Source organism: Ambystoma mexicanum, chromosome 1p, assembly GCF_040938575.1.
Source record: "Ambystoma mexicanum isolate Mex_15411 chromosome 1p, UKY_AmexF1_1, whole genome shotgun sequence".
Classification (NCBI taxonomy): domain Eukaryota; kingdom Metazoa; phylum Chordata; class Amphibia; order Caudata; family Ambystomatidae; genus Ambystoma; species Ambystoma mexicanum.
In genome coordinates, this window is record NC_090921.1 from 794648658 (window position 1) to 794674221 (window position 25564).

At 45.8% G+C, this 25564-nt stretch overlaps 1 protein-coding gene across 3 annotated transcripts in view; it reads left to right on the forward strand.

Annotated features, from left to right (window-relative positions):
* ATP8B2 (ATPase phospholipid transporting 8B2) overlaps nucleotides 1-25564 on the forward strand; it is a 2597648-nt gene that overhangs the window by 2095887 nt on the left and 476197 nt on the right. For all 3 annotated transcript variants that reach the window (XM_069651926.1, XM_069651943.1, XM_069651936.1), the window contains 2 exons: nucleotides 11172-11283; nucleotides 12463-12568. In XM_069651926.1, coding sequence (XP_069508027.1) covers nucleotides 11172-11283; nucleotides 12463-12568 — 218 coding nt within the window. The remainder of the gene's footprint in view (nucleotides 1-11171; nucleotides 11284-12462; nucleotides 12569-25564) is intronic.

The window sequence follows — 25564 nt, forward strand, 5'->3', positions numbered from 1 at the left end:
CTCCAGCCGAGTCCTGGTGAAGCCCTTCTCCTCTGTCCCGATCTAAAGAATGCCCTTGTTAGTGCTTTGACCCCTGAACCGGTTGGATCAACCAGTCTCGACCCCTGTTTGTGGATCCATGTCTGCTGAGCCGTCGGAAATGTCCCTGGATCTCCAGCTTGTGCTGCAAGACTATGGCCATGTTCAGCCTTCTAGTCCCAGCGGAAGCAGTGGAGGGCCTGATCCTTTGTTCACCCATCGAAGATCACCAGCTAACGGCTTATCATGGAGACTCCCTTTGCAACTAGTCTTCCTCGCTTCCTTGGAGATCTACTGCTCTGCAGAAGTCTTCTTCCTTTTGTCGCAAGGGTGTTCAGCTGCACAGTGCCTGGAACAGTAATACAGGTGCCACGACTAAACAAAACTAAATCTGGTGTCTGAAACTGTCTTCTGCAACACCGGCCTGGGCCAAGCACAGAAGAATGTGTCCCCAGTGGAATCCGGAACCTCTGAAGTGGACTCTGGAGATATCGGCGCAAGGGGATGGCGGTTGGGGGGGGGTAGAGTAAGTTCACACACCTGTTCCTTTCCCCCACCTCTCTTCCATAGGGCTGCATGGGTGAAATGTCCTATCCCTATGTCTTTCTTTCCTGACTTAGATCAGTGGTGGTCTAGTCAAGGATCCTCTCCTGTGCCTTCCCTATTGCAATGGGATTGAAAGAGTTACAAATCTGAACTTTCCGTAATGTTTTGGAACTCTGCATGGCAAACACTGACATCTTCCAATCACATAGTAAACCTTCCTGCAAAGTATATATCCTTTTGTACTGGTGACTTTAAGTCACTGGGTCCCAATCCAAGTATTGGGTAACTATTCTATTGTTGCTCGCAAGTGTTTCTACTGTGTTTTATCCATCTGATTACTTACTGTATTGCCCTGTTTTTTTAATCCAATTCTTTTCTATCTTTTCACAAGGTGGATGTGTAAAGAATGGAGGGGGGATCTGTACTTCTGCCCGCTACATGGCAAAGTAGAGGCACAGAACTCTCCAGCCAAGGTTCTCTATATGGTAGCTATGGACGAGCAGCCAAGGCTTAAGCTCTCAGGAGGTGATTCATGCTGGTTCTTAAATACAGTGAGTCCCCAAGCACCCACAAAGGAATGTCCACACACTGTTATGTGCTAACACAATTATTTATATATAAATAACTTTAAGAGATGTATATACACAATTCAATAACACACTTTGTACTTTGGTAATTCTAAAATGACAAATATATACTGTTTCTATGTGGTACCTCTCACTACCTCACTCTGCTGGAATGATATTCTCTTCTCTCTTCCCACATTAAGCTCTCTTCTCCTCTACCACTGGCACATCCTTCACTGGCTCCTGCCTTCAAGGTCATCTGACCCACGAAAGAGTGACAGTGGCTGCCTTTGCCTCCACCTACTCTCCTCCTTCTACTCCTACGGCTGACTCCCACACTAACTCAGTCCTCTCTAACTTTCACCACTCCATTTCCAACACTCTTGACATTTCCGCTCCTATCATGAGATGCAACTTTTGGTATAACTCTGAGCTGGCAGCCCTTAAACAAAAGTACAGAGCGGAACATAAATGGGGATCTTCAGGTGCACTATCTGACAAACTGGCGTGCCTCCTTCTTCAAAGGCAGTATAGACTCTGCATTCACTCCAAGAAACAAGTCTATATTTAAGCCTGCATATCAGCGGCATCTAACAACATGGCTGAACTTTTCAAAGTCTGCATGGAACTTGCCAATCCTTCTGCAACCTCTTCCTATTCTGCACCCACCCAGGCCCTTTGCTTGGCCCTGCCTGCACCCTTCACTGCTAAAACACAGGACATCCTGTCCTCTTTGCCCCGCACCCACATCTCTTGGGCCCCTCTCGGCCAACCGCCCTCTTCCCTCCTACCTCTACCCAGTCGCACGTGAGGAGGTCTCTAGAGAAGTCTGGTCCATAAAAGCCTCCTCCAAACAGGTTGCCCCTTGCCCTCCTAAAACCATCAAGGACCACATCAATTCTCTTGCTACAGCCTTGGCCAACCTCTGCAAACTCTCCTTCACCACTGGAGGTTTTCCCACTTCTCTCGTGTTATTGCGCACCATGTGCTCAAAAAACCCTCTGCTGACCCTTCTATCCCCACAAACCATCGCCCGATCACCATCACTCCTTTCCCGAGCAACCTCCTTAGCTATCTCACAACTTACCCTCCATACTGAATCTGTTTGTTGTCGCCATGACCATCAGTCTGGCTTTAGAACATCAAGAGGCACGGAAACTGCTCTTCTAAACACCCGTGAAGACCTGCTCTAAAATCTTGACTCTGACTCTCCTTCTGTCCTCATTCTTCTCGATCTCTCTTCTGCCTTCGACACAGTAAACCACAACATACTGCTCTTCCATCTCTGTGATACTCTGGGCATCATAGATTGGGCCCTGGCGTGGCTTACCTTCTTTCTCTCTCACCGTCCTTCCCAGGTGGAACTTGGGCCCTTTCTCTCCTCTATCACTCTCTCTGCTTGTGGTGTCCCCCAGGGATCTAACCTATCCCCATGGTTCTTCAATGTCTACATGCCCCTTCTGGTCCACAGGATCTCTACCTCACCTCTAACTTTCACTGTTATGCGGATGGCACGCAGCTCTCTTTTAGGCTACCCTCAGCCTCTTCCTCACTCATTCCTGTCTGTCTTTCTGCAATTCAGTCTTGGTGTGCTACTAATGATCTCTGCCTCAATGCCAGTAAGACGGAGATCATCCTCATTGGGACTCCTGCTCCGGCTTTCCCAATTTCTCACTGGCCGGCATCCCTTGGCCCTGCTCCTTCACCTACTAGTGAGGCTAAAAATCTGGTGGTCATCTTCGACTCCTCTCTCTCCTTCTCTTCTCACATCTCGAACATCTCCAAAAAGGCCCACTACCAGCTGCAGCTCATCAGAGGTATTCTACCTTTTCTGACTTTCCACTAAAAGCTCACTGTCTCCAGAGCCCTGGTTCTCTCTAGGCTAGACTACTGCAACAGCCTCTTTATCAATCTTCCTACTTCTAATCTCAGAACCACAAGACTTATCCTTGGACTCAAGCCCAGGGGCCGAATCTCTACGGCACTGAAATTCCTTCACTTGCTCCCCGTGGCTGCTAGGATCAAGTTCAAGACCCTCTGCATAGTCCACAAGGCTTTCTGGGGCCGTGGACCGTTCTGTCTTCAACGGTCTCTTCCTAAATACTCTCCTTCTAGAGCCCTCCGCTCGTCTTCCTCCAACTCTTTGCATTTGAGACTTTTTTTAAGCAGAGATTTGGGGGTAGATCTTTATCCTCTACGGGTGCCTCCGCCTGAAACAGCCTGCCTGCCTCTCTCCACCTTGAGCCAGAGCTCCCCTGCTAACCACTTCTCTTTTTCTCTCCTGCCTCAATCCTCCTTCCCTTCCTAGCGCTGTTTAGTGTTTACTGACTGGTCGCCTGGTTCACCTTCTGAGCCTCACAGGTCCCAGGCTCCCCCACCAGTCTTTGCACTTGCCTCCGGGCCTCTGCACTATGTTCAGACTACTGCACTTGCAGCAAACGCTCCATGAGAGGTGTAACCCCTCTGCACTTAACTCAGGGACCTGCTGGACTCTCACCCCCCCCGGAGCCCCGCACACCCTGCACGTCTGTCTGTACACTTGCTTAAACCCGAATTTACTAGGACTAGTAAATTCTGTCTTGTCCCCCCTTTGTGGTCAGGCCTAGTATGCTAGTTACTTTTTGTTAGATCATTTAGAAACTTCAAGGCCTTAGAATGACTACTGTATTCCCTTGCTCTTTCCGCCTTGAAGCACTTCTTGTGTACAAGCGCTGTACAAATAAACAAATAAATAAATACCACACTTAAGCTTTAGATTCCTTTTAAAATGCATCAACTGCTTGCAGTTATAATGGAGCACGCAAATCATACAGCAAGGTGCATCAACATAGATACTAAGGAAGGAAGGAAGGAAGGCAGGTTAACTTTGGGCAATGGCAGAATATTTTGTTTAGATATAGACACAATTCTGAGTGAGGATCCCCCACTTGGGCAACCTGTAATAAAAGGATTAACAAGCCCAGTCCATACATGCTTAATATGTCTGGCTTCCTAGACAAAAAGTTTAACCACCCCAATGTACCCGAGATGGAAGAGTTTCTTCGACGGTTCGTCGAGAGATCCCTCGAGGGTGGACTCACTTTAAAGCAAGAGCCACTGGGCATCGAGAACTTCAAGGAAAAGTGGAACTCTGCCATCGATACAGCAGCTTCAACCTTCGCGGTGCTCTTCGATTGTTCGTGGAAGTCCTGGGAAGATGAGGCGTGAGGTAAACTTCGATGAAAAGTGTTCGGTGCCACAAATAAGGCTCAGTGATGGATGTAGGCCTGGTGTCGGGAGTCACATTTTGCAGTCCTCTGGCTTGTCAGTGCAGCAGCCGCAGCACATACCTCGTGTTAGCTTCGGCGATCGGGACTCTACCATGGGCCTGGACCTCAGATCTTCACTGTGTCCTCGGGACGTCTTTGACGTCTTCGGGTGGCGGGAAACCCACCGGCGGACTTTCCTCAGTAGCCGGCAACCTCGACTTTCTCCGGCATGACAAAGTGGTCAACGGTGATGGCAAGGGAGCCCTCGTTCAAATGTTCTTGGGCAAGGTGGAGCTTTGCGGTTCCAGTCGTCGAGCAGCACAGCGTTGAGGTGTCCCGGCTTCTGGGCGACGATTCGACTGGTTTTCAGTGGTCACGGAAATCTTCCGAACCCCAGTCAACAGCAATGGACTTCGATGTCATCGATGTCCCGGTGCTTCTCTTCAGGATTCTCGGCGGACCCCTTTTCCGGCGACAGCCTTTAGGCACTGGCTTCCAGAGTGCCTCGATGAAGGAGAGCAGTTTTTGCACGATGGTCCCTCATAGCTCGAGGAGAGGTCTCCTAGCCAGGTCCTCTATCAGATTAGTTCTCGACAGACTCAACAGCTTTTAGATTTCATCGAAGAGATGTTGCAGAAATTCTTCTTCCAGCTGGGCTTCAAAGATGAGCTTCAAGTTTCAACTTCAGCTTCGGAACAAATTGGTAAGTGAGAGGTCCCCAGATATACACATCCGTCCCTCAGTCAGCCAATCAAACACAAGGGATTCGGTTTGTCCAAAGTGACCGATAGTTGACTCCGGCAATCATAAGAAACAAGCAAAAAAGGGAGAAGTGCTGCTACCAAAGAGTTCTGCCCATACTGGTCATATTCCGTATAGACCTAATTGGGGACCATCAGTATTACTGATGGAATGAATCCAAAAACAGGGCCCCAACAGTTTGTCCGAAAAGAAACACACAGAGAGGGGCTAAGCAATAGGTTCAAGTGGTTGTATTTGAAAAAGAAATACATTTTCACAAATAACAATATATGATTAAACAGAAATGTGCTGGCACCCTAAAGGTGAATTGGCTCCTGATTTAGATTAATTTTCATAAATGACAATGAACGGTGTATATCGACACCCCTAAAGAAGTGAAATATCTTCTCAATTGAATCTAGTGTAAAAAACAGGAGGAAAATGACAGAGAGCTACACTGGACAAGTACATGTAATACACAGACATAAAATTTAGCAAATCTGAGAGAACAGGTCTATAATGAGATCTGGTCTCAAAATAAACGACAATTAGATTTCTCAAACAATAAATCACAAATCACCCTAGTTATACTCCTCAGTATTCACCAGGAAATGAAAGTTTGCAGTTTCATGAATCACAGAAAATGTACATAGAAACTGGAGTGCAGTTTGGGTTCACATCTACTCATTACGATAGAAGTTCTGTAAGGGTTTTGTCACGATGTAATCCGATTGACAATGATCCTTCTAAGCGGTTGGCATAAGCATTCTATGTTCCAAGTTCTGTGGTAAGCAATGGTATCTATTGTTTATTTACACAAAAAGACACTTTGCCGACACTGCAGGGGGTAAAGCTGAATACATCCAATGAGTAAATGTTGACGGTGTCTCCAAGAGTCCAAACTTGTCAACCCTAGGATTGTTATGTGAGTTCCCCCTTGCTCGAAGTGCGTTTCGGCGGCAAATATATAGCAGTTTAAACCGAACAAATGTAACTCGTGACTGTTCGTAACGGCCGCCTTCTTCAGGGCGAAGTGAATGACCCCTGTAAGAGAAAAAGAAGGGGTCCCCCTTTAATACTGTGTGTTTCCTTCACAGACATCAAAAAGGCATCAAGTAATACTTTCGCAAATGGAGAAAAGTCATAAACTACAAATTACATAGGCAAAGGGAAGTCTGGGAGGGGCGTGCTACCTCAGACCTGCCGTGGTGAGGTTACACAATAATTAAATCAACTCACCAGGGATATCCTGTAGGTGTTCTTTATAAGACAGTGCCCCCCAGGGGGCTGCTTGCATCTCTGTCTGCCTCTATAGTGTAAACCCTCATGGGGAGCTCTGAACTGGTAGGGCCAATGTAGCACTGGTTGATGAAATGGGAATTGCAGGAAATCAACTAGTCCGAAATTCCCTGAAAAAAGGAAGTGGGTATAGTCAATTAATAATCATGCCGGTACGTATAGGTGTCCCAGCTGTACCTAGGTGCTTGTGTACTATCTCATTTCGTGCTAGTATTAGGGATTGCCTGTATGGGCATGTGCATCATGTCCCATCTGTTGCTCAACCCTACTTCACTGGGTGAGTGGCCCCTTGCATCATGTGTTTATAGATGCTGAAGTCATCTATTCAAGGACACTTCGGTCACCTGTCCGTGTGCTGCATACAAACAGCAGAAGACAGAGTATAATGCATGCCATAAGTTCTACAAAGGAATCAATATTTAGTTCAGATCTGACTTGGTCTCATAACAATGTGGAAAAAAATATCCAAGAGTTGGAACATGTATGCCAAGAGTGTATACCTTAATATGGCTGCCAAGGTTTGAAAAAGGTTGGATCCAGTGTGCTGGTACCGAACCGTGCGCCGTCCGTGCTTGCGCCCAAAAGCACCTCACAGTGTATTAATCTGTTTCGGGTCCTTGGGTGGCGTAACGTGGGCATCTGGATTTCAGAACACCGCTCGAGGATTAGTTGTAAAAACCTCACCATTAGTGCAACACTACATCGAGAATCGACACAGCCCTAATGATTTAAAATGGTGGGTCCTTGAACGGGTTCGCACTGGCCCAAATATCCAAGGAAGTCTGCTAGACCTGGAATGCAGATGGATATATAGGATGGACTGTGTAACGCAGGGATTGAATGAACAGTTTCTCTCATACCACTGAATGTGGCCTTACACCAGTATTGTGCCATATGCTCAACATGCGAACTCAACCAAGCACCATGCACCTGCTGCAATGACTGACTCAGCGCTCTATACCTGTGGCCCCCTGAGAAGCACCTTCTATCAACTGGAGTGTGCTGGTGATGGGATATATAATCAGCCCCTCGAATTACCCCTCTGCTGTAGATCTGTGGACAGAATAGCTTCCGTTGCAAAAAACTACTCCGGGAACACATGGGTTTCATTCTCACCCACCCCGGTATTTGCCGCCCCTCGTGTTATGCTCCATACCATGTTAACAGGGCACTTGAGCGGAAGACAATGGCCCACCTTCTTTGACATTTTGAGAATGAACATGTCTGCATTAGAAGCACTTAAGCAACTACTTTCAAACGTGCAAAACATATCCTTCGTAATGGCCACGCAAAGGTGCATTAGACATTGGTGCACAAGGTGACATCCCTCCTGATTGGATATTGCACGCACACCCACCATGTCGCACGGACCCTGCCGACTGATGATTGGCTTCAGGCCTCGCAGGCCCCGATTTCTGCATTTCGGATGCAACATCCAATCAGGTTCTACATACTTGTGTTCCTGATTAGATGCCTTGCACACACCCAGACTGACGTCGGGACCGGATCGACCCGTGATTGGGCCTCTGTGTTACGGTTTACAGCTTCCGCACTTTAGACGTCACATCCAGTCAGGCTTCAAGCATTCGCCTGTCCTGATTGGATGCCGCACACACACCCACTATAATGTAGGGACGCGACACGCGCACGGTTACAGACTTACTTTGTAACTTTACTCTATGCAGGCTGCCCCTCCATGGGACCAGCACTACCACAGGCGCCGCCCGAGGACCCGAATCCCCAGGTGAAATGTTGTAACATCTCTTAACACTACAGTCCCAATTGTTTGTTGGATAGGTTGGTGATGAACACATTAACAGTGTACAGTGGCCTTAACTGTGCTTGGCTTGCCTGCTGGTCACACCTTGATGCCAGAAACACAGAACAAATGGTGTTGCTTCTCTCATTGCAGAGAGGAATGTAAAAGGGCCGAGCTGGGCCACGCACGGCCTGTAACTCTGAACCAATCCTTCCTGGAGCAGGATCACATCCAATGCTTGCTTGGTGGGCGAATCGCGTAGCCCACAGAATGCTGTAGAGTACAGGAGGGCACAGATCCCAAGGCACCCAGGTCTCCTGAAGAGAGACCATTGATGTCCAGATGGAGGAATGCTGTGAGTGAGCCGATGACAAAGGCAGGGCATTTCTGCAGCAAACCACCCACCACCCTCAAATCCCCCGACCCCCTCCGGTTGAGCAAGAGACACAAGTTACAAAGTTGAGTGACTTACAAATCCATGTGTTGGATTTAAGTAAACAAAAATCCCAAGTGTAAAAAGCTAGGGTGACACAAAAGTATTCCCATTGCTCTGCATTGTAAGATGCTGTGTGCAATGTTAGTCACAAAAGGTAAACGGTATGAACGGAAACATAGTTTCCCAGTACTGATAGTCTGAAGGACTGATCAGCTGTCCCATAATAAATTGGCAAAAGGGAAGGGAAGTGAAACTGAAGGCTTTACTTCCCTTCAAAAGTCAGAACATTGTCAAAAACAAAGCACAAAGATTGGGGGTCCATAGAAACTATAGAGGGAAAGTTTAGTTGTCAGTTGAACCTCCCTCCTTGGTGACTTTGGGAGTTAGACCCTTCTTCCTTGCGAAGGTGGTCTTGGACTTCATCTCTCTCAAAGTATCCATCTACCGGTTTTCTTTCCTCCACCTAATCCTTCCAAGGCCGAGGAGCGTTTCCATCGGCTGGATCTGATGCAGGTCCTCAAGTTCTACGTCTTTCAGACAAGGGAGTCCAGAGCTGATTACCAGCTGTTCATTGGTTACGCTGGTGTCACAGCTGGCAGGGCTGTCACTGAACAGACCCTGTCTCGATGGATCATTCTCTGCACCTCAGAATGCTGTGATGTGGCTGGGAAGGAGGTCCCTAAGGGTCTCATGGCTCGCTCCACCCGAGGGTTGGCTGCCACTTTGTCTCGGCAGCGTGGAGTACCTGTTCTGGATATTTGCCAAGCAGCTATATGGGCTTCCTTGCACACGTTTAAGCATTACTGCTTGGATTCTATGTCGGGTCAGAATGTTCGTTTTGGCAAAGCGGTCCTTCAGGGTTTTATGGTTTTGGTGGTGTCTTTGCCACCCTCCTTCCCAGGTCATTGTGCTGCTTTGGGAGTCCATCAAAGATGAGGAATTCATGGGAGGAAGAAGTCCATTATAAGAACAAATTACTTGCCTCTATGTAATGCTCTTTCTGATGGAGGTTCTTTGCACGGATTTCTCATCGCCCACCCTACCTGCCCCTCTTGGCAGTTAGGAAGTACACCTTATTTCTGCCATCCCTCCGCGTCGGAGTGCTAGGGGAAAGAGGTGTAACCGAGGGCGCAGGGTGTGACACCTCCTATATATGCAATGGCCCCGCCATCCTGTCCAGCGCAGGAGCGCGTAGAGGTGTCTGGCTGAGCCAATGCGGTGCCACACTGCACCCCATGGTTGGGGGAAAGGTTCCATAGAGCAGCTGTGCTGGGAGAGTGATATCAAAGATGAGGAATCTGTGGGAGGAACGTTCATCAGAAAGAACTTTACCAAGAGGTAAGTAGTTTGTTCTTATATATCATACCAGCAGGAAGTAAGGATAAACCATGTGGGTGTCGGTGACTGACATCTTGCATGAGCAGTCCATACAGGGTTCGAAGCCCACCTTGCGATTCGGCATGACTGAGTAGTTATTTGAAAATGCTAGGGGCAATACTTGGCAGTATTGAGAGTATTTGGAAAAAAAGAACTGAGGTCATGTGGCACCAATGGCTCCATACATACTGCCCCTGATGTCATGTTGAATGTTGTGGGCGTGTATTGGAGTCGGCGGACCCGACACAAAGCTGCATGGGGCCACATGGTGGCTGAAACAACTGACAGCTGGCTGTGAAAGATCTATATCTAAAATGAGGTGAAGGACAAATTCATCAGAAATAACATTACTGAGAGGTCGGCAATTTGTTCGCCTGGGTGATATCCTGGCTGGTCCCTTCGTTAGTTTGTGTGTGTGTTTTGCGACAGTTTTTTGTGTATTTTGTGTGAAAATAAGGAATAACTTGGACATCGTGCCTAATACTGCAGACTGGTCTTCCTAACCATTCACTAGAGGACTTTTGGAAAATCTCTGACCATGGAAAACTTAAATTACAAGTAAGTACATTTTCCTTACTTTGATCTAATGTACTCTTAGTCCATCCTGATAGTTTTTTTTTCTCCTCAAGAATGGTTGTAATCATCCGACGGTGGCAAGGTGAACTACAGCATGGGATCGGACAGAGATCACTTTCAGGCTTCCTTGAATTTAAGATGTGGTGCAACTTCCCCAGTAAAGTCAAATAAAATGTGTCTCCTGCATGTGCCTGAAGGGACTGCAGTCTTTGGGTGCAAGAAGTAATGTAGGGATTATGCATTTTGTTTACCTAGGAATTTGCAATGTAATCCAAACTACGACTAAGTTCTTTCTTTTGTACATTGGAAAGTCGTCTAATTCCGTGGTGTGTAATTCTGATTGCAAGTCTCTTCCGTTCATTAGGAATGTTATAACTTTGAGCTAAAGGGCATAACTGTTCCACTGTGTCAAAGGTTTCTGTGCTATATTTAGCACAAGCACATATGTCATGAGAAAGTATTCTCTTGACTCAGACATGCTTTGAGGTGTGTTGTGAATGCAAGCACGCTTTTCAAAAACGTTTTTGCATATGTGGTGGTTGCTTTAGCTCGTCTACACCTTGGTTTGCTAATGTACATTCCTTTCCTGTCTTTTTGTTCTCCAGTTATTGGGGGCCACAGCTATTGAAGACAAGTTGCAGGAAGGGGTTCCAGAAACAATCGCAATCCTAACGCTTGCTAATATCAAGATATGGGTTCTCACTGGAGACAAACAAGGTGCTTTATTGTCCCATCTATGTATGACTTTCTCGCTTGACTTGTTGAGGAAGGGGTTGAAAAGAGCAGTTTGTAATGTACAATGAGAGGTGGATCAGGACAGACGGTGTGTGGGAGCTATAGGAATGGAATAAGACTGAAGAGACAAGTAGAAAAGGTTGGATATGAGATAAGGCAGTCTTTATGCAGGGAAAGCAGAAAACAGGAGACTGGGATGAGAGCAGAGAAGGAGCATGGAGCGGGTGATGTTGGTAGATTAGGCGTAATCCTCTTAACACAGAGAGCCTAATTACAGAAACTGTATGGTGGATTTATTGCCTGGATTGCCGCCGGTGGTAATTGTAGAGGCTGCAAAGTTACAGGGACATACACAGCCTGTACAGCGGTACTGGATGCACATTTACTGAAATATCACGGGTGCTATTCTAATTCTGCATGTAGTCTTGTACTGTTATCCATTTCCGTCTTCATCGGGAAGATGGAAATTGATCACGTACAGCAGTTGATCATACCATTACTGTACAGTTTTTTAAAATGAATCATGGGAGGGTCATTGGATTGCAAAAGGGGTGAGAAGGCAGGCATCAACAATGTCCACTTTTGCGCCCCTTTTGTGGGTACCCATGCAGAGGTTTTTCTCCTGCCATGAAGGGAAGTGCTTACACTTCCCTTTACTAGAGGAAAAATAATGCTAAAAAATTGGAGGAATTAAGTGGCTGTATTCCACCATGCAATAGTGGTATTAGCAGCTGGCAGCATTTTATCAAACACTGTAATGTGATGAGCCGTAAGACGGCAGCATTTGCAAAAACCTGTTTTTGACCCATACCGCCATAGCTGCAATGTAGGCTAGCACAGGACCATGTGGGACTCTGACACATAATATAGAATGGAGAACCACCAAGGCTTTTGACACAGGATGTGATGTGGTGGGCCCATCTCAGATTTTGATGCGCTCTTGAGAGTGGAGGTTCTTTGTAGTTTTTGACACGTAATGTTGTGGCCGATGCTGTAAGATGGAGATAACAGAGTTGTCTACACAAGTACAGTTCCTTGATAATTTTAGACACATTGTTGTTGAAAGGACAGATGTTGGAGTTTAAACAGATTGAATTTGGCAGAATGGAACTGAGTGCTTAACTCTTAAGTTGCCCATCCTGAACCGATTTTCTTTCTCAGAAACCGCAGTAAACATTGGTTACTCATGCAAGATGCTGACTGATGACATGACTGAGGTGTTCGTCATCACAGGGCACACTGTTCTAGAGGTGCGGGAAGAACTAAGGTGAGTGTTTTTACCAACAGGGTAATGTATGTAACTACAGTGGATGGGGGCAGTAAAACACTTTGGTGGGTGAAGTTACAACACTGACTAGGATAATTTGTTTGATTAGCATAATTTGTATGGTGTTTCTGGCACTAGTTTTGTGTAGGAGGGGCCAGTGTTTGTGTTCAGAATTATTGTAGCAATCCAAGTTTCTCACAGAAGTATCTGTGCATTTGTAAATCAGTCTAAATGTGCTATCAGGTAAGAGTATGGGAGAAATTGGATAACCATTTTGCGGGTCCTTCAGTAGTGGGGAGTTAAGATGCGACATATGAAATGACATGGGCATGGAGAGTCCATAGATGTCAATGAAAAAGCAGTTGTCAGACTTTGTAGGACTTGGCATGTTTGAGGTCATGACTTATTAGATAATGGAATCACTAATTCTTTTTGTTCAGAATTGGAAAAAGGAAGTGGCCTCTCAGTTCAACATGGCACCTTGAGAGGAATAAAGTTATGAGCGTGCGTGGGTTGACAGAAGATCAAATACTAGATGTGGCAGGGGGCCTTTTGTTTTTGATCACAAATTGAGACAAAATACAATAATGAATGTTAGGCAAGTGATGAAAGTGTTTGGAATTATGACGGGTAAGTCTTTGTGAGGTAAAATCTAGTATTAAAGGGGAAGTTCTCTCAGGAATTGTATTGGCCAAATGGAAGAAAATGTATACTTTTCGATAAATACTCATAGTCTGGAGTTTGCAAAGTCATTCTATTTCTTAATTCAATGGGAAAAAAAGAGGAATACATCCAACAAAACATTCAAACCTTTGGCGCACACAAACAGTGGAAATTGTACTACTACCCATGGTTTTAATTTTTCGGTTGATTGGTCACATTCCATGCAATGTTCCTGATTGCGTTTGTCGATGGCAAGTACTTGCATTTTGAAAGTCAAAGTTTCATGGTGTAAAATATAATACATTTTTATTCCATCATCTATTTTCTATCGAAGCACATGGTGTTCTGGTGCAGAGAAATAAAAACATTGAGAACACAGCGTTGATATCTGCATGTTTTCACTGAGTAAACACTGGCATGTGGTTCAGATGATGGGCCCCGCAAATGGGCATAATTGGGCCGGGTCGACCATCCCAGAAGATAATAATCATTGTTCCCTTAGTGATGGTGAAATTCTAGTTCTGTTTGAAGAACTCATCGACGGGCAGATGATTCCCATGATTTACGCTCATCTTGATGACGTAACTATGTACATTTGAGAAATTTAATATTGTAATACCATCAATTTAGCTTACAAGATTTGTAGACTTTCCAATTTAGCAATGTAAAATGAAGCTCCTCCTCGTTCAACAGCTCTTGTGAATAGAAACTTGATTTTCGTCTGTTCAGTTTCTTTCATTTGCATCTTATTTTTTCTTTGATATTACTTGCTACATTTTATCTCTGCAATTTTTACTATGAGGGATTCAGGGGCAAATTACAAATACTGTGTGCTAAAATTTCCAAGGTCAAACTGGGTTTCATTTTTTACTTTAACGCAGAATAGAAAATTATGTTCCTATTACACTCTACAGGAAAAACAAGAAAATATCTTTACTCTTCAAAATCATATATTTATCACCGCAAGTTTAATAATAATTTTTATCAAACAAGACTACATGCGCACGCAGGAGTGTTCTGGTTTTACATCTGGTAAGCCACTTTCACAATCCAAATATATTACTTGTTTTCACTGTCAATTTAATTTGGGTAAAATGAGTAAGACTAACTTATTTTATGCCCAATTGAAACAGTGTCCTATAGTAACAACTAGAACTCAATACTTACTGTGCTTTGAATAAAATAGTAACGGTTCACAATATATCTCCACCTAGGCATCCAGTGTATGTCTGAGCTGCCCTGCTGGCATCATTTCTCTGGGACAAGTTAGCATCCAACGGGAGCAGAATGGACTTGCGTGCTGTCACCTCGGCACTAGTAGGAGCACAGTACTGTCTTTCTGCTCTGGCTGGTGGTGTGAGTGGGCAGGGTCTCATGTTAAGTTATGTTATTTTAAATTGCATTTGTATAGCGCCATTGGTATAGCCTCGAAGCGTTCTGCGGATGAACGCCCTTCAGAGGACCGTAGTCCGAGATGTGAAGGAAGGATGTATAAAATGCATGTGTGCATTTCTTGCCTGCATAAAGGTAGGTAGGGAGTGGCTCAGTCCCTAATAACAGCACATAGATATCACATGAGAGGATGATTAACCTGACAGGTTGTCATTGGAGTAGGAGAGTTGGGACACTGATTATGTCAACAGCTGGACCAAATTGTTTTGTGGGACTCAACTGTATTGTATTAGTGGTGGTGGTGGTGGTGATGGTGTGTGTTTGGGTGGGTGAGGTCGAGCAGGTTTGATTGCAAATGTATGGAGGTGGGTGAGCTGTACCCCGGGCGCAGTACAGCTATGTTCCTTTGTGATGGAGTGCTTGACGTTCCAGCGAAGCAAGACTGACACCAAGTTAGATAAGGCCTGATTGGGATGCCTTCCGTTGGGGGCCAAGTCCTTATCAATTCCTCCAGTTCCCCCGCATTACTGTCAGGGGTGTGTAATAGTTCGCCTGGGAGATTCTCTACGTCTGTGAGAATGCTGAAGGGAAGAGCCAGGTTTGGAGAGCCTCCTGAAGGCATGGTGATACTTAAGGAGTGGGTCACTCTGGAGCGACTGAAAGTGTGGAAAAGCCATACAGCAGCAAATTTAATTGAGACCCATGTCATGGAACCTAAGGGAAGAGGATACAAGTATGGTAGTTCAAACAACAACAAAATTCAATTGTGAGACCCACGCCCTAGGTGATAAAAATGCAATTATGGCTGGGCAGAAAAGCAACAAATTCCAATGCGAGACACACAACCGGTGGCGAGATTCAGAGGAGCAATCTAGATGTGGAGGCCAGTCCGCCATGCAAGTGCGTCAAGCGCAAACGTCTTCTGGGGTTGGCATTGAAGGGTGTGGGGTATATTGCTTGTGCTCTGGGTGGCAGGATGTTAGCTAGGGCCCTGATGCCCTGGCTCTTGGCAGTGTTGGGTCATTTGAGTTTGTAACTTTTTTTTTTACCCTACATATTGTGATTCTTAACCATATAATGGTATTAATGTTGTATTTGAGGTTAGACTTGGCATATTATAGCAGGCTATACATTACATAGAGTGAAAGAGACAATTCTTCAGGCATACAGAGAGGCAGACATAGGCCTTTTATTATTAATAATAATAATAATAATAATATTATGCTATTTATTGAGCGCTGACCTAGCTTTGAGAAGTAACAGAGCCCTTTACAGAGTTACACAATAGCAATGATGCATAACGGAGCACTTTGTCCACCATGTTTAGGGGAAGACTTGTCTATAGAGTAACAGAGTTTGCAATAAATGTGGATAGATCACCAGACATGTGGATAGAAATATTGACCGATACACATAGAGTGATGGATAAAGATGTAGACATAAAGATATGCATTGAGATAGATAGAGTGATGCATACAGGGAGATGCATAAATGTAGATGGATAGATAGCAATCAATGAACGGATTGATATATATGAAAAGTGATGCATACCGTTACATTTGCAGGGAGCGATGAATAGAGAGCCATAGAGACATGCATATGTATGAAGGTATATAGATAGACTGAGATGAATATGTAGATGGATATACATAAAGAGACACATACAGTAACATGCGTAGAGAGATATGGAGAGACATACACATAGATTGGTGTGTATATAGATGTATACATAGACAACTAGGTAGAAATGAGACATTGAGCGTGCTGCATATAGACTTATATAGACAAGCAACAAAATAAAGAGATCTGTAAATACACTGAGAAGCAAAAACAGATCAATCTAAATATGTGTGTCGATCTAGAATTGTATGTAGATAGAAGTGAGGAGGTACCCGTGGACTTTCATTAAAAGCCCTGTATTATAGCTGCCATGTGAATATTTGCTGCTACTTTTATTTATTGTTAAGTCTGTTTTAGTGTGCTGCTACTTCAGTTTTAATTGATTTTAAACCTTTGTTCGTGATCTTCCTGCCTTTATAGTGGAAAAGAACTGGAACGCTGTATTCGCTGAAGTACTTTTTCATGGTTTAGTAATTGGCGTTTCTCTGCCTTTCTTTGCTTCCCCCCACAGCATTTATGTGCTGCATTACTTGCCCGAAGACCGGGCACGCCGTCAGCGCGCCAATGGCGCGCTTAAGGCAAGCTTGTCTGTGCCCGTCCGGGCACGGGCAGTGCAGGAGGGGAAGGTTATCCTCCCTACATTGGTTTCTTGGGATCGTAGCTCTTTGCTTACCTTTGCCCCTGCTGAGACCAACTGGCCTCCTGGTTTTACAAAATTAACCACTGCATCGTCTAAGTCCACAGCACCCAGTTTACAATGTGGATTTCCTAATACATGTTCGCTTGTGGCTCATGCCCCCTATTGTTATGAACTGCTAATGGATTCTCAGCTTGATCTCCTGTTCCTCACGGAGACCTGGCTGAGGGAGACATCTGGACCAGCTATTGTTCAGGCTCTGCCCCCCAACTATACTTTGGCCCATGTCGATCGGGTATCAGCCCATCGCGAAGGTGGATTGGCCATTATCCATAAGGCTTTATATAAAATGCGTATGTATGGTCCCTACACATGCACATAAAATGGAGTGCTGCATGGCCCGGATCTCTGTTTCTCCCTTATCCACGCTTACTATTTTACTGGTATACCGTCCCCTTGGTATGGATGCCGTGTTTTGCAGTAATTTCCCTGACCTGGTCTCTGAGATCCAGACCAAGTATCCTAATTTGTGGGTTATTGGAGATTTTAACCTTCCGGTCACTACTTCTTCCTCTAGCCAAGTCACCAATTTTCTTTCCTTAATGGCGGATTTTGGCCTACCCAGTTGATTTTCGTACCTACCCACCAATTGGGTAACATTTTATACTTCATCTTTGACCCTTGTTCTGCCATCCTGGTCTCTTTTATCTCCCCTCTTCTCTGGTCTGACCACTTTTTAATCTCATTCTCCACGCAGCTGCAGGACTCCAAGCCTTTTCCTATTAAATCTGCTATCTTTAAGCGCAATTGGCGCAAAGTGAATAACCTTGAACTGGTTGCTTCCCTCCAGGATCAGTTGACTTCTCATAGTCCCTGCTCACTTAGTTCTCTGGAAGAGTCTTTTTCAGCAGTGGCCGATCTGTTGGCTCCTCTTAGGCTCTGTAAAATAAGGAACCACACTTCGGAGCCATGGTTCTCTGATGATCTCAGAGCTCTCAAACTCTGTTGCAGACGAGCAGAGAGGAAGTGGCGTGCGGGTTACTCTAAAACTAATAAATGTGCGTTCCGCATCACTCTGTCTGCATACCAAAAAGCTATCAGCGTTGCCAAAAAGTCTTTCTTCAGCCAAAAAGTGCAACTTGCAGTTAATAAGCCCAAGGCATTATTTGAACTCATTCAATCCTTGTCCACCCCTAACAAAACTGGCTCTGCTATTATGCCATCCCAAGCACTCTGCGACTCTGTCATCTTTCTTTCAGACCAAGATCGAAACAATTAGCAGTGGTATTAGTGGTGGTCAGTCAATCCTTACCTACTTTGACCCCACTCGTACCATCCTTGCCCAAGTCTACTTGGTCCTCCTTTCCTGTGTTCTGTGAATCTGATATTCTGGGGGCTATTCAGCGACTTAATCAGCCTCTCTGGCTGACCCCATTTCTCTCACTTTGCTTAAAGACATCTCAGGCGAAGTGATCCCTCATATTACCACAGCAGTTAATGCCTTGTTTTTTGAGGGATTTATTCCCAGTCCACTGAAACATGCTCTGGTAATACCGCTGCTCAAAAAACCCTTGTTGGACCCCGGGATGCTCAAAACTTTCCACCCCATTTCTTTGCTTCCTGTTTTAATGAAGGTTATGGAGGCCCTTGTCTCCCCGTTGCTGTCTTCCTTTTTGGAATCCTCAGGGTGTTTTGACATCTTTCAATCGGGTTTCGCCCAGGTAAGGGCACTGAGTGGGTTGTAAATTCTTTTCTAGATGACCTTGCCCGCCTGGTTGACCAGGGCGGAATGGGAGCAGTACTTCTGTTGGATTTATCCGCGGCGTTCGACGCGGTTGACCACACCATTCTTAGCTCCCGGTTGTCGGATGCTGGGATATCCGACAAAGTCCTAAACTGGTTCTCAGTCTTTTTGGCTGAACGTTCTCAATCGGTCTCCCTTCCCCCTTTCTGGTCTGAACCGGTAAGGCTTACATGTGGGGTCCCTCAAGGATCCGCACTTTCGCCTATACTTTTTAACATATATATTAGTTGTCTCCTTCTTCTTATCCAGTCACACGGATTTCGATATTATTCCTACACCGATGACACCCAGTTGCTGGTTTGTTTGGACCTCACTTGCCTGGACAGTGCATCTCGGCTGAGGAGTTGTCTTGAGGATTTGGGAGCGTGGATGGCTCTGAACTCACTCAAATTAAATGGGAACAAGACAGAGGTCCTAGTAGTGGGCACCACCTGCCCCCTTTCTTTCTGGATTCCTGACTTTTGGCCCACCTCTCTTGGCCCGTTTCCTCTTCCGTCCACTATTGTGAAAAATCTAGGGGTTAACCTATCCTCATCTTTATCAATGGCTGATCAGGTTGCGGCTGTTAGCAAATCTGGCCATTTCAAGCTTCATGTGCTGAGGAAAGTTCTTCCTTTCATTCCTACCCAATTTCATGCCACTGTGATCACTGCACTGGTTCTCAGCGCAGTCGACTACTGCAACTCGCTCTATCTTGGCCAACCTCTCTATCTCATAAATGGACTCCAACTGCTCCAAAATGCTGCGGCTAGAGCAGTTCTTTGTCCTCCCCCACAAGCTCACATGTCTCCTGTGCTCATATTGCATTGGCTTCCGGTGGAGAAGCAGATTTTGCATTGTTCACCGTGCCTTCTATAAACGGGGTGCAGAATATCTCCTGGAAAAATTCTCTCAATACTTTTCCTCACACGCTTTCCGGTCTGTCTGCTCTCCTGCTTTTGGTCACGCGTGTCAGGCTGTCTCGGATAGTAGGTCATGCTTTCTCTGTGGCGGCTGCGAGGTCCTGGAATAAACTTCTGCGTACTTTACGAGCCATTGTTGACCATCTTTCTTTTCGACGCTCGTTGAAAACACTGCTTTTCTAGGTACTTTGTCTCTGCCGCTGATCCTCTTCTGCCCTTATCGCCAAGATGCCCTTGGGGGCGATCGTGCGCTGTACAAATAAATGTAACATAACATAGAGCGATTGATACAGGGCAAAGTATGGATACATGGAGATGCAGAGCCACATATGGAAATAGGTGAATGGATAGATTTGTATACATATGTAAAGATTACTAGAAATGTATACAAAGCCAATGATGGAGCTCGATGGAATTGTTCATAGTGAGACATGAAAACGCATGTCGACAAAGAGAGAAATAGAGAGATGCATACAGTGAGATATAGGATGCATAAATAGAGATGAAGAAAAAGAGGCGGGCAGATGTATAGAGACGGATACATGTAGATGGAGAACATATTTCTGAGGCTTGTGGATCTGCTTAGATCACATGCTCTGCATACTCTGATATCTAGTGGTACTTTTGGAGGCTCAAGACCAGGCTATCAGGCCTCCAAGGCTTCCATATTCCGCTGGATGGTCGCTGCAATAGAAGAGGCATACGAGGGCCTGCACAAGCCGCTTCTGGCCAACATGCACGCCCACAGAGTCAGGGCCTAGGCAACGGCCATCGCATTCCAGCGCCATGTACCTTGGCAAGACATAAGCAGGGCGGTCACTTGGGCCACCCCCACAGCTCTCTGGAAGCATTATTGTTTGGATGCCGGCTCTAGATCTGATGCAGCTTTCGGACAGGCGGTTCTCAGGAACCTATTTGCTTAAGGAGGGTCTCCTCTCCACCCTGGGGCTATATTCAGTTGTAATCGCATATGCAGTATGGTGGAAAGGGGACGGTACGTAAGAGTAATTATAAGGTACTCACCGTAGTGACTAACGTACTCTTAGTCCCCTTTCCTCCATACGTCCCACCAACCTCCCCCCTAATAATACTGGTGTCATTAGGCAATGTTAAATCTATTGTTCATGCGTCAATGGGGACTGAGATGTGGCACCGGAGGGCGGAGTCAGGGCAGCGCATGCTCCCTGGGCCGCTTTCCTGCGCGCCTCTAATTTTAAAGGGGAAGATCCTTTTTTCTACCGAAAAAGGTTCTGTCTCCCGTCCCTTGGAAGGGACGCCCATGCAGTATGGAGGAAAGGGGCGTATGTTAGTTACTACGGTGAGTAACTTATAATTTTCCCACCCTTGGGTGACTATACCCCTGAACAATTTAACAGAATTATTAAAAGAATGTTGTGCTTTGTTGACTTCCTAGACAAGCATCCAGAAGAACTAACGTCCCTTAGAGATGCCTCACAGCGAGGGGCTTCAAAACGGCAACCCCCCTGACAAAATACCTCTGCTAGACTCACAGCCTAGAACTTCTGCCCTAGGCCTCCCGAGACCCCTCTCAGGACATATATGAGCTGGATCTCTCATGGTCACAAGACCCCGGCGCGCAAGGGGACCTTTACAGTCAGGATCAATATGACATATTCGTCATCAGTCGCTGACCACCAAGAACAGCCGGTAGCAGATTCTCCCGTAGATAATCAACTCCAATACAATGAACTGCTGCTGAAGAGACACCCAAGAGGCACAAGTAGACAGAGACTTTGTGGAGGACATTCTGGGAGACAGTCTGCCACTCAGTGTATCGCACTGTTACAGTCTGTACAAAGACATATACAGCCCTCCCTACTTGAACCTAACCTCACAAAGGCTATTAACCCCAGAATCGAGAAATTATTCAGGCCAGTGCCCAGGGATGCCCTGTACATTAGGGGTCAGCTAAAACCTGATTCACTAGTAGTCCTCCCTACCAGAAAGAGGGTGGGCACTCCTCTGGCGTCAGCTGAGGCCCCACCAGATAAAGCAAGAAAATCTTTACTTTCAGAAGGAAAGTTGCCTCCTCAGCGGCATACCAAGCTAGCATCGCAAACAATACACTCCTGGCTAGTCTTGGCTGCCATAAGTGGGATGACTTAGAACACCAGGTTGAAGCGGTTCCAGAACCCCTAAAATCGCAATTGTTAAGCACCATCGCAGAGGGAAAACGGGTATGAAACTGCATCCTCAAAAATAATCTTGATGCAGCAGACAATGCAGGCTGCATCATCGCAGAAGGCACACTCCTCAGTTGCCACGCCTGGCTCAGACAGTCTGGTTTTAAGCTAGAAACTAAGGCCACCCTCCTTAACATGCCGGTGGAAACTAATGTACTTTTAGGTAAGGCTGTCGAGAACGCCCTCAAGAGTGCAAAGGAGGAGTATGACACTCATTAATCCCTTGGCCAGTTAACAAACAAGCCCTACATACAACAGGGCTCCTCCAACTCCAGAAGGTTTCGGGGTCAGGGTTCACAACGCTCTTCCGGATACACTCAAGGCGTACAGTCTTCAACTTGGAGTCCATTGCAAGGACAATCTTCCTCTTCTGGCTTTCAATGAGGAAATTAAAGATCTAGAGGAAGAGGCAGAACCGCACCTGGGAGAGGCTCCAACCCTCACCTACACAATGATTCACCGCTGCAGGTCCCTTCCCATGCCACTCCAGTCAGACAAGGGGTGTTGTCCACCGTGGCAGGCAGATATTGCATCGAGCTGTTACAAAAGCTACCCAATCGCCCGCCAAGATATAGGAAATTGACGCCAAAAGAAAGGCACGTACAGTTCAAAGTAAAGACACTGCTGGAAAAGGACGCCATGGAGATCGTCCCAGCAAACCAGGTAAACAAGGGTATTTATTCAACTTACTTTCTTGTGCCGAAGAAAGACCTTTCAATACGCCCAGTACTAGATCTGTGCCCTGCGAACAAATATGTCAAGCCCCAAAAGTTTTGCATGACCACGATTCAAGAAGTAATTCCCCTATTAAAAGGGGGGGGGGGCTACATGGCAAGATTGGATATGAAAGATGCATAATTTCATATTTCAATGCTCCATGTGTACAGGACAGATCTGTGGTTCAAGATAGCCGGGAGTTCACCTCTTCAGCATCATCTCAGTGCCAAGAGTAGTCACAAAGGTGCTCGCAGTAGTGGCAGCACACCTGCGCTGCGAGTCAATCCCTGTATACCCTTATCTCGACAACTGCCTCATTACTGGGGGATCTCCTCAAATTTGCAAACTAAATACACAAAAGACAATAGACCACCTTTTCAATTTTGGCTTCTCCATCAACGAAAAGAAATCAAGTCTAGCCCCCAGGCAAACAAAACAATTTCTGGGAACAATTCTAAAGACAAAAGGAGCTGGCTTTCCCATCAAGCAAGAGAGTACAAAACATGCTGTTGCAAGTACCTCACTACAGGGGCGGTCGCCAAATAACTGTATGCAAAGCTATGCGCTTGCTCGGGATGATGGCCTCATGCATTCACTAGGTTCCACATGTTCACCTGCGCCCACTGCACAAATGGTTAGCAAAACAATGTTCTCAGGCAAGCAGTCAGTGGGACAATCTAGTGATTGTTTCGCCAACCCTGGTACAGGCTCTTCGCTGGTGGTCCAAGGAAAACCTGCTAAAAGGAAAACCACCTGCATTCCACCAGCACAAGCGATCCTAACTACAGATGCCTCACTTGCCGGATTGGCGGGGGCTCACTTCCTTCAACACACAGCCCACAGCCAGTGGACACGTGCTACAGCCCAAAGACGCATCAACTTCCTGGAACCTTTGGCAGTCTTCAATGCTCTTCAAGCCTTTCAACATCATCTTACAGGTGAAACAGTGCAAGTCCTTACAGACCGCACCACTGCCATGTTCTACATAAACAAGTAGAGAGTCGCACACTCTGTCCAAGCATATGGAAGTGGGCACTCAAGCGGAACATGTTCCTAACCTTTCAACATGTTCCAGGGGAACTCGGTTTTCTGGCAGACACTCTAAGCAGATATCCTCTACCAGAAGAACACGAGTGGCAACTCGACAAGGATATCCTAGACAGAATATTCTCACAATGGGGGTCACCCCGCATTAGACTTGTTCGCCACAAGTCTAAACGCGCAATGCCCAGACTTCGCATCTGGGTTTCCCCAACCAGGGTCCAAGGATAACACCATGTGGATGAAATGGTCAGTGAAATTGGCATACGCTTTCCCCCAACACCACTCCTGAGCAAAATAGTGCACAAGATGCACCAGGAACAAGTGACTCTAATCATGGTTGCTCCAATGTGGGAGAGACAACCTTGGTTTCCATATCTGCTGAAACTGGCGATAGGCGACCCCAATCAAGCTCACGTGCCCATACAAGGGAGCATCCCTCCACCCTCGCCCTCAGTTTATGAATTTGGCAGCTTGGCTCCTGAAGTCATAGAATTTGGCCACTTGAATCTTCCACAAAGGTGTATGGCTATCCTAAAGGAGGCATGGAAAACCAACACCAGACACTGCTATTTCAATAGGTGAAAGAGATGTGTGATATGGTGCATGTCACAAACCGTAAACCCACCAGAATGTTCCGCCAGCTAACATTCTACATTACATGCTTTACCTACTAGACTCCGGCCTAGTATTCAACTCATCAAGGTACACCTGGCGGCCCTGTCTGCTTCCACCACTTCACAAAACAAGTTGTCCTGGTGCAAAGTTCCTGAATTAAAGAATTCATGGAAGGGGTAAAGAAGCTATACCCTCCCATATCTAACCCTCCACCGGGCTGTGAACTTAATGTTGTGCTCTCCAAGCTCATGGGTCCACCCTTTTTGCCTACGCACAAAGACAGCCTAAAACATCTGACTTACAAAACTGGATTCCTAGTAGCCATCACCTCTAGACGAGTTGGTGAGCTACAAGCTTTGTCCGTACAAGACCCTTTCTTCATAATCCACAAAGACAAGGTTGTCTTCAGAACACATCCTGGGTTTTCACCTAAGTTAATTTCAAAGTTCCATGTTAATCCATAGAACATACTACATTCTTTCAAAATCCATCCAACTTAGCTGAACAAAGCCTCCATACACTTGATATATAGAGGGCGGTCTTGTACTATGTGAACAAAACTAAACCCCTAAGGGAAACGGACCAGCTCTTTGTTTCCATAGCACCTGGAAGACAGGGTGATCACTTATCAAAAAATGCCATCTCCAAATGGATAGTCAAGTGCATACAGTTCTGCTACTCCCTATCCAAAAAGGTTTTACTTTCACTCCTAGGGCTCACTCTACCAGAGGTACCGGAGCTACCTTAGCCTTCATTGCAAACATCCCTCTATACGCCAGTTGCAAATCCGCTATATGGAGTTCCATTCATACTTTAACACAGCATTATTGCATTGACACTCACTCTTCTGGAGTCAAAGGCACATACATGTTTTCTGGTTTATCACGGTTTCTGCTTTATCACATTTGTACTCACGCTACACTTCAGGCAACCTCATGTCAGAAACAAACAATCTGAGGTACCTCGACGCGTGAAGGACCATGGGTACAGTACACGTGACACTAGGGGGACAGTATTCTTAACACGCCCTGTCGATATCTGTTTTCGAGTTTTGAAAACAAATCTTGTAATACTCTGCGACTACCACTAGATGATATATATATATCTATCTCCAAATGTTCAAACCTGCGGCGCTCCGGCACCACACAACCACTGCCGACTCCACAATGAAGAAAAATACTGCAATACCTCGAAGTTGTTATACAAGGTACTTTATTTTGTCTCCTTAGCCCTGGGTGAAAATAATAGAAGCAAGGGTAATACGTGTTTCGCTGCTCACACGTAGCTTGTTCACATACACATTTCACAGCAAATTGTCAGGCTATTTTTAAAATCTCTATGGTTCCATCTGAGGTCGCCTCAGTCTTTGTTTGTGTTGGTGCCAAATTATGCTTAGCT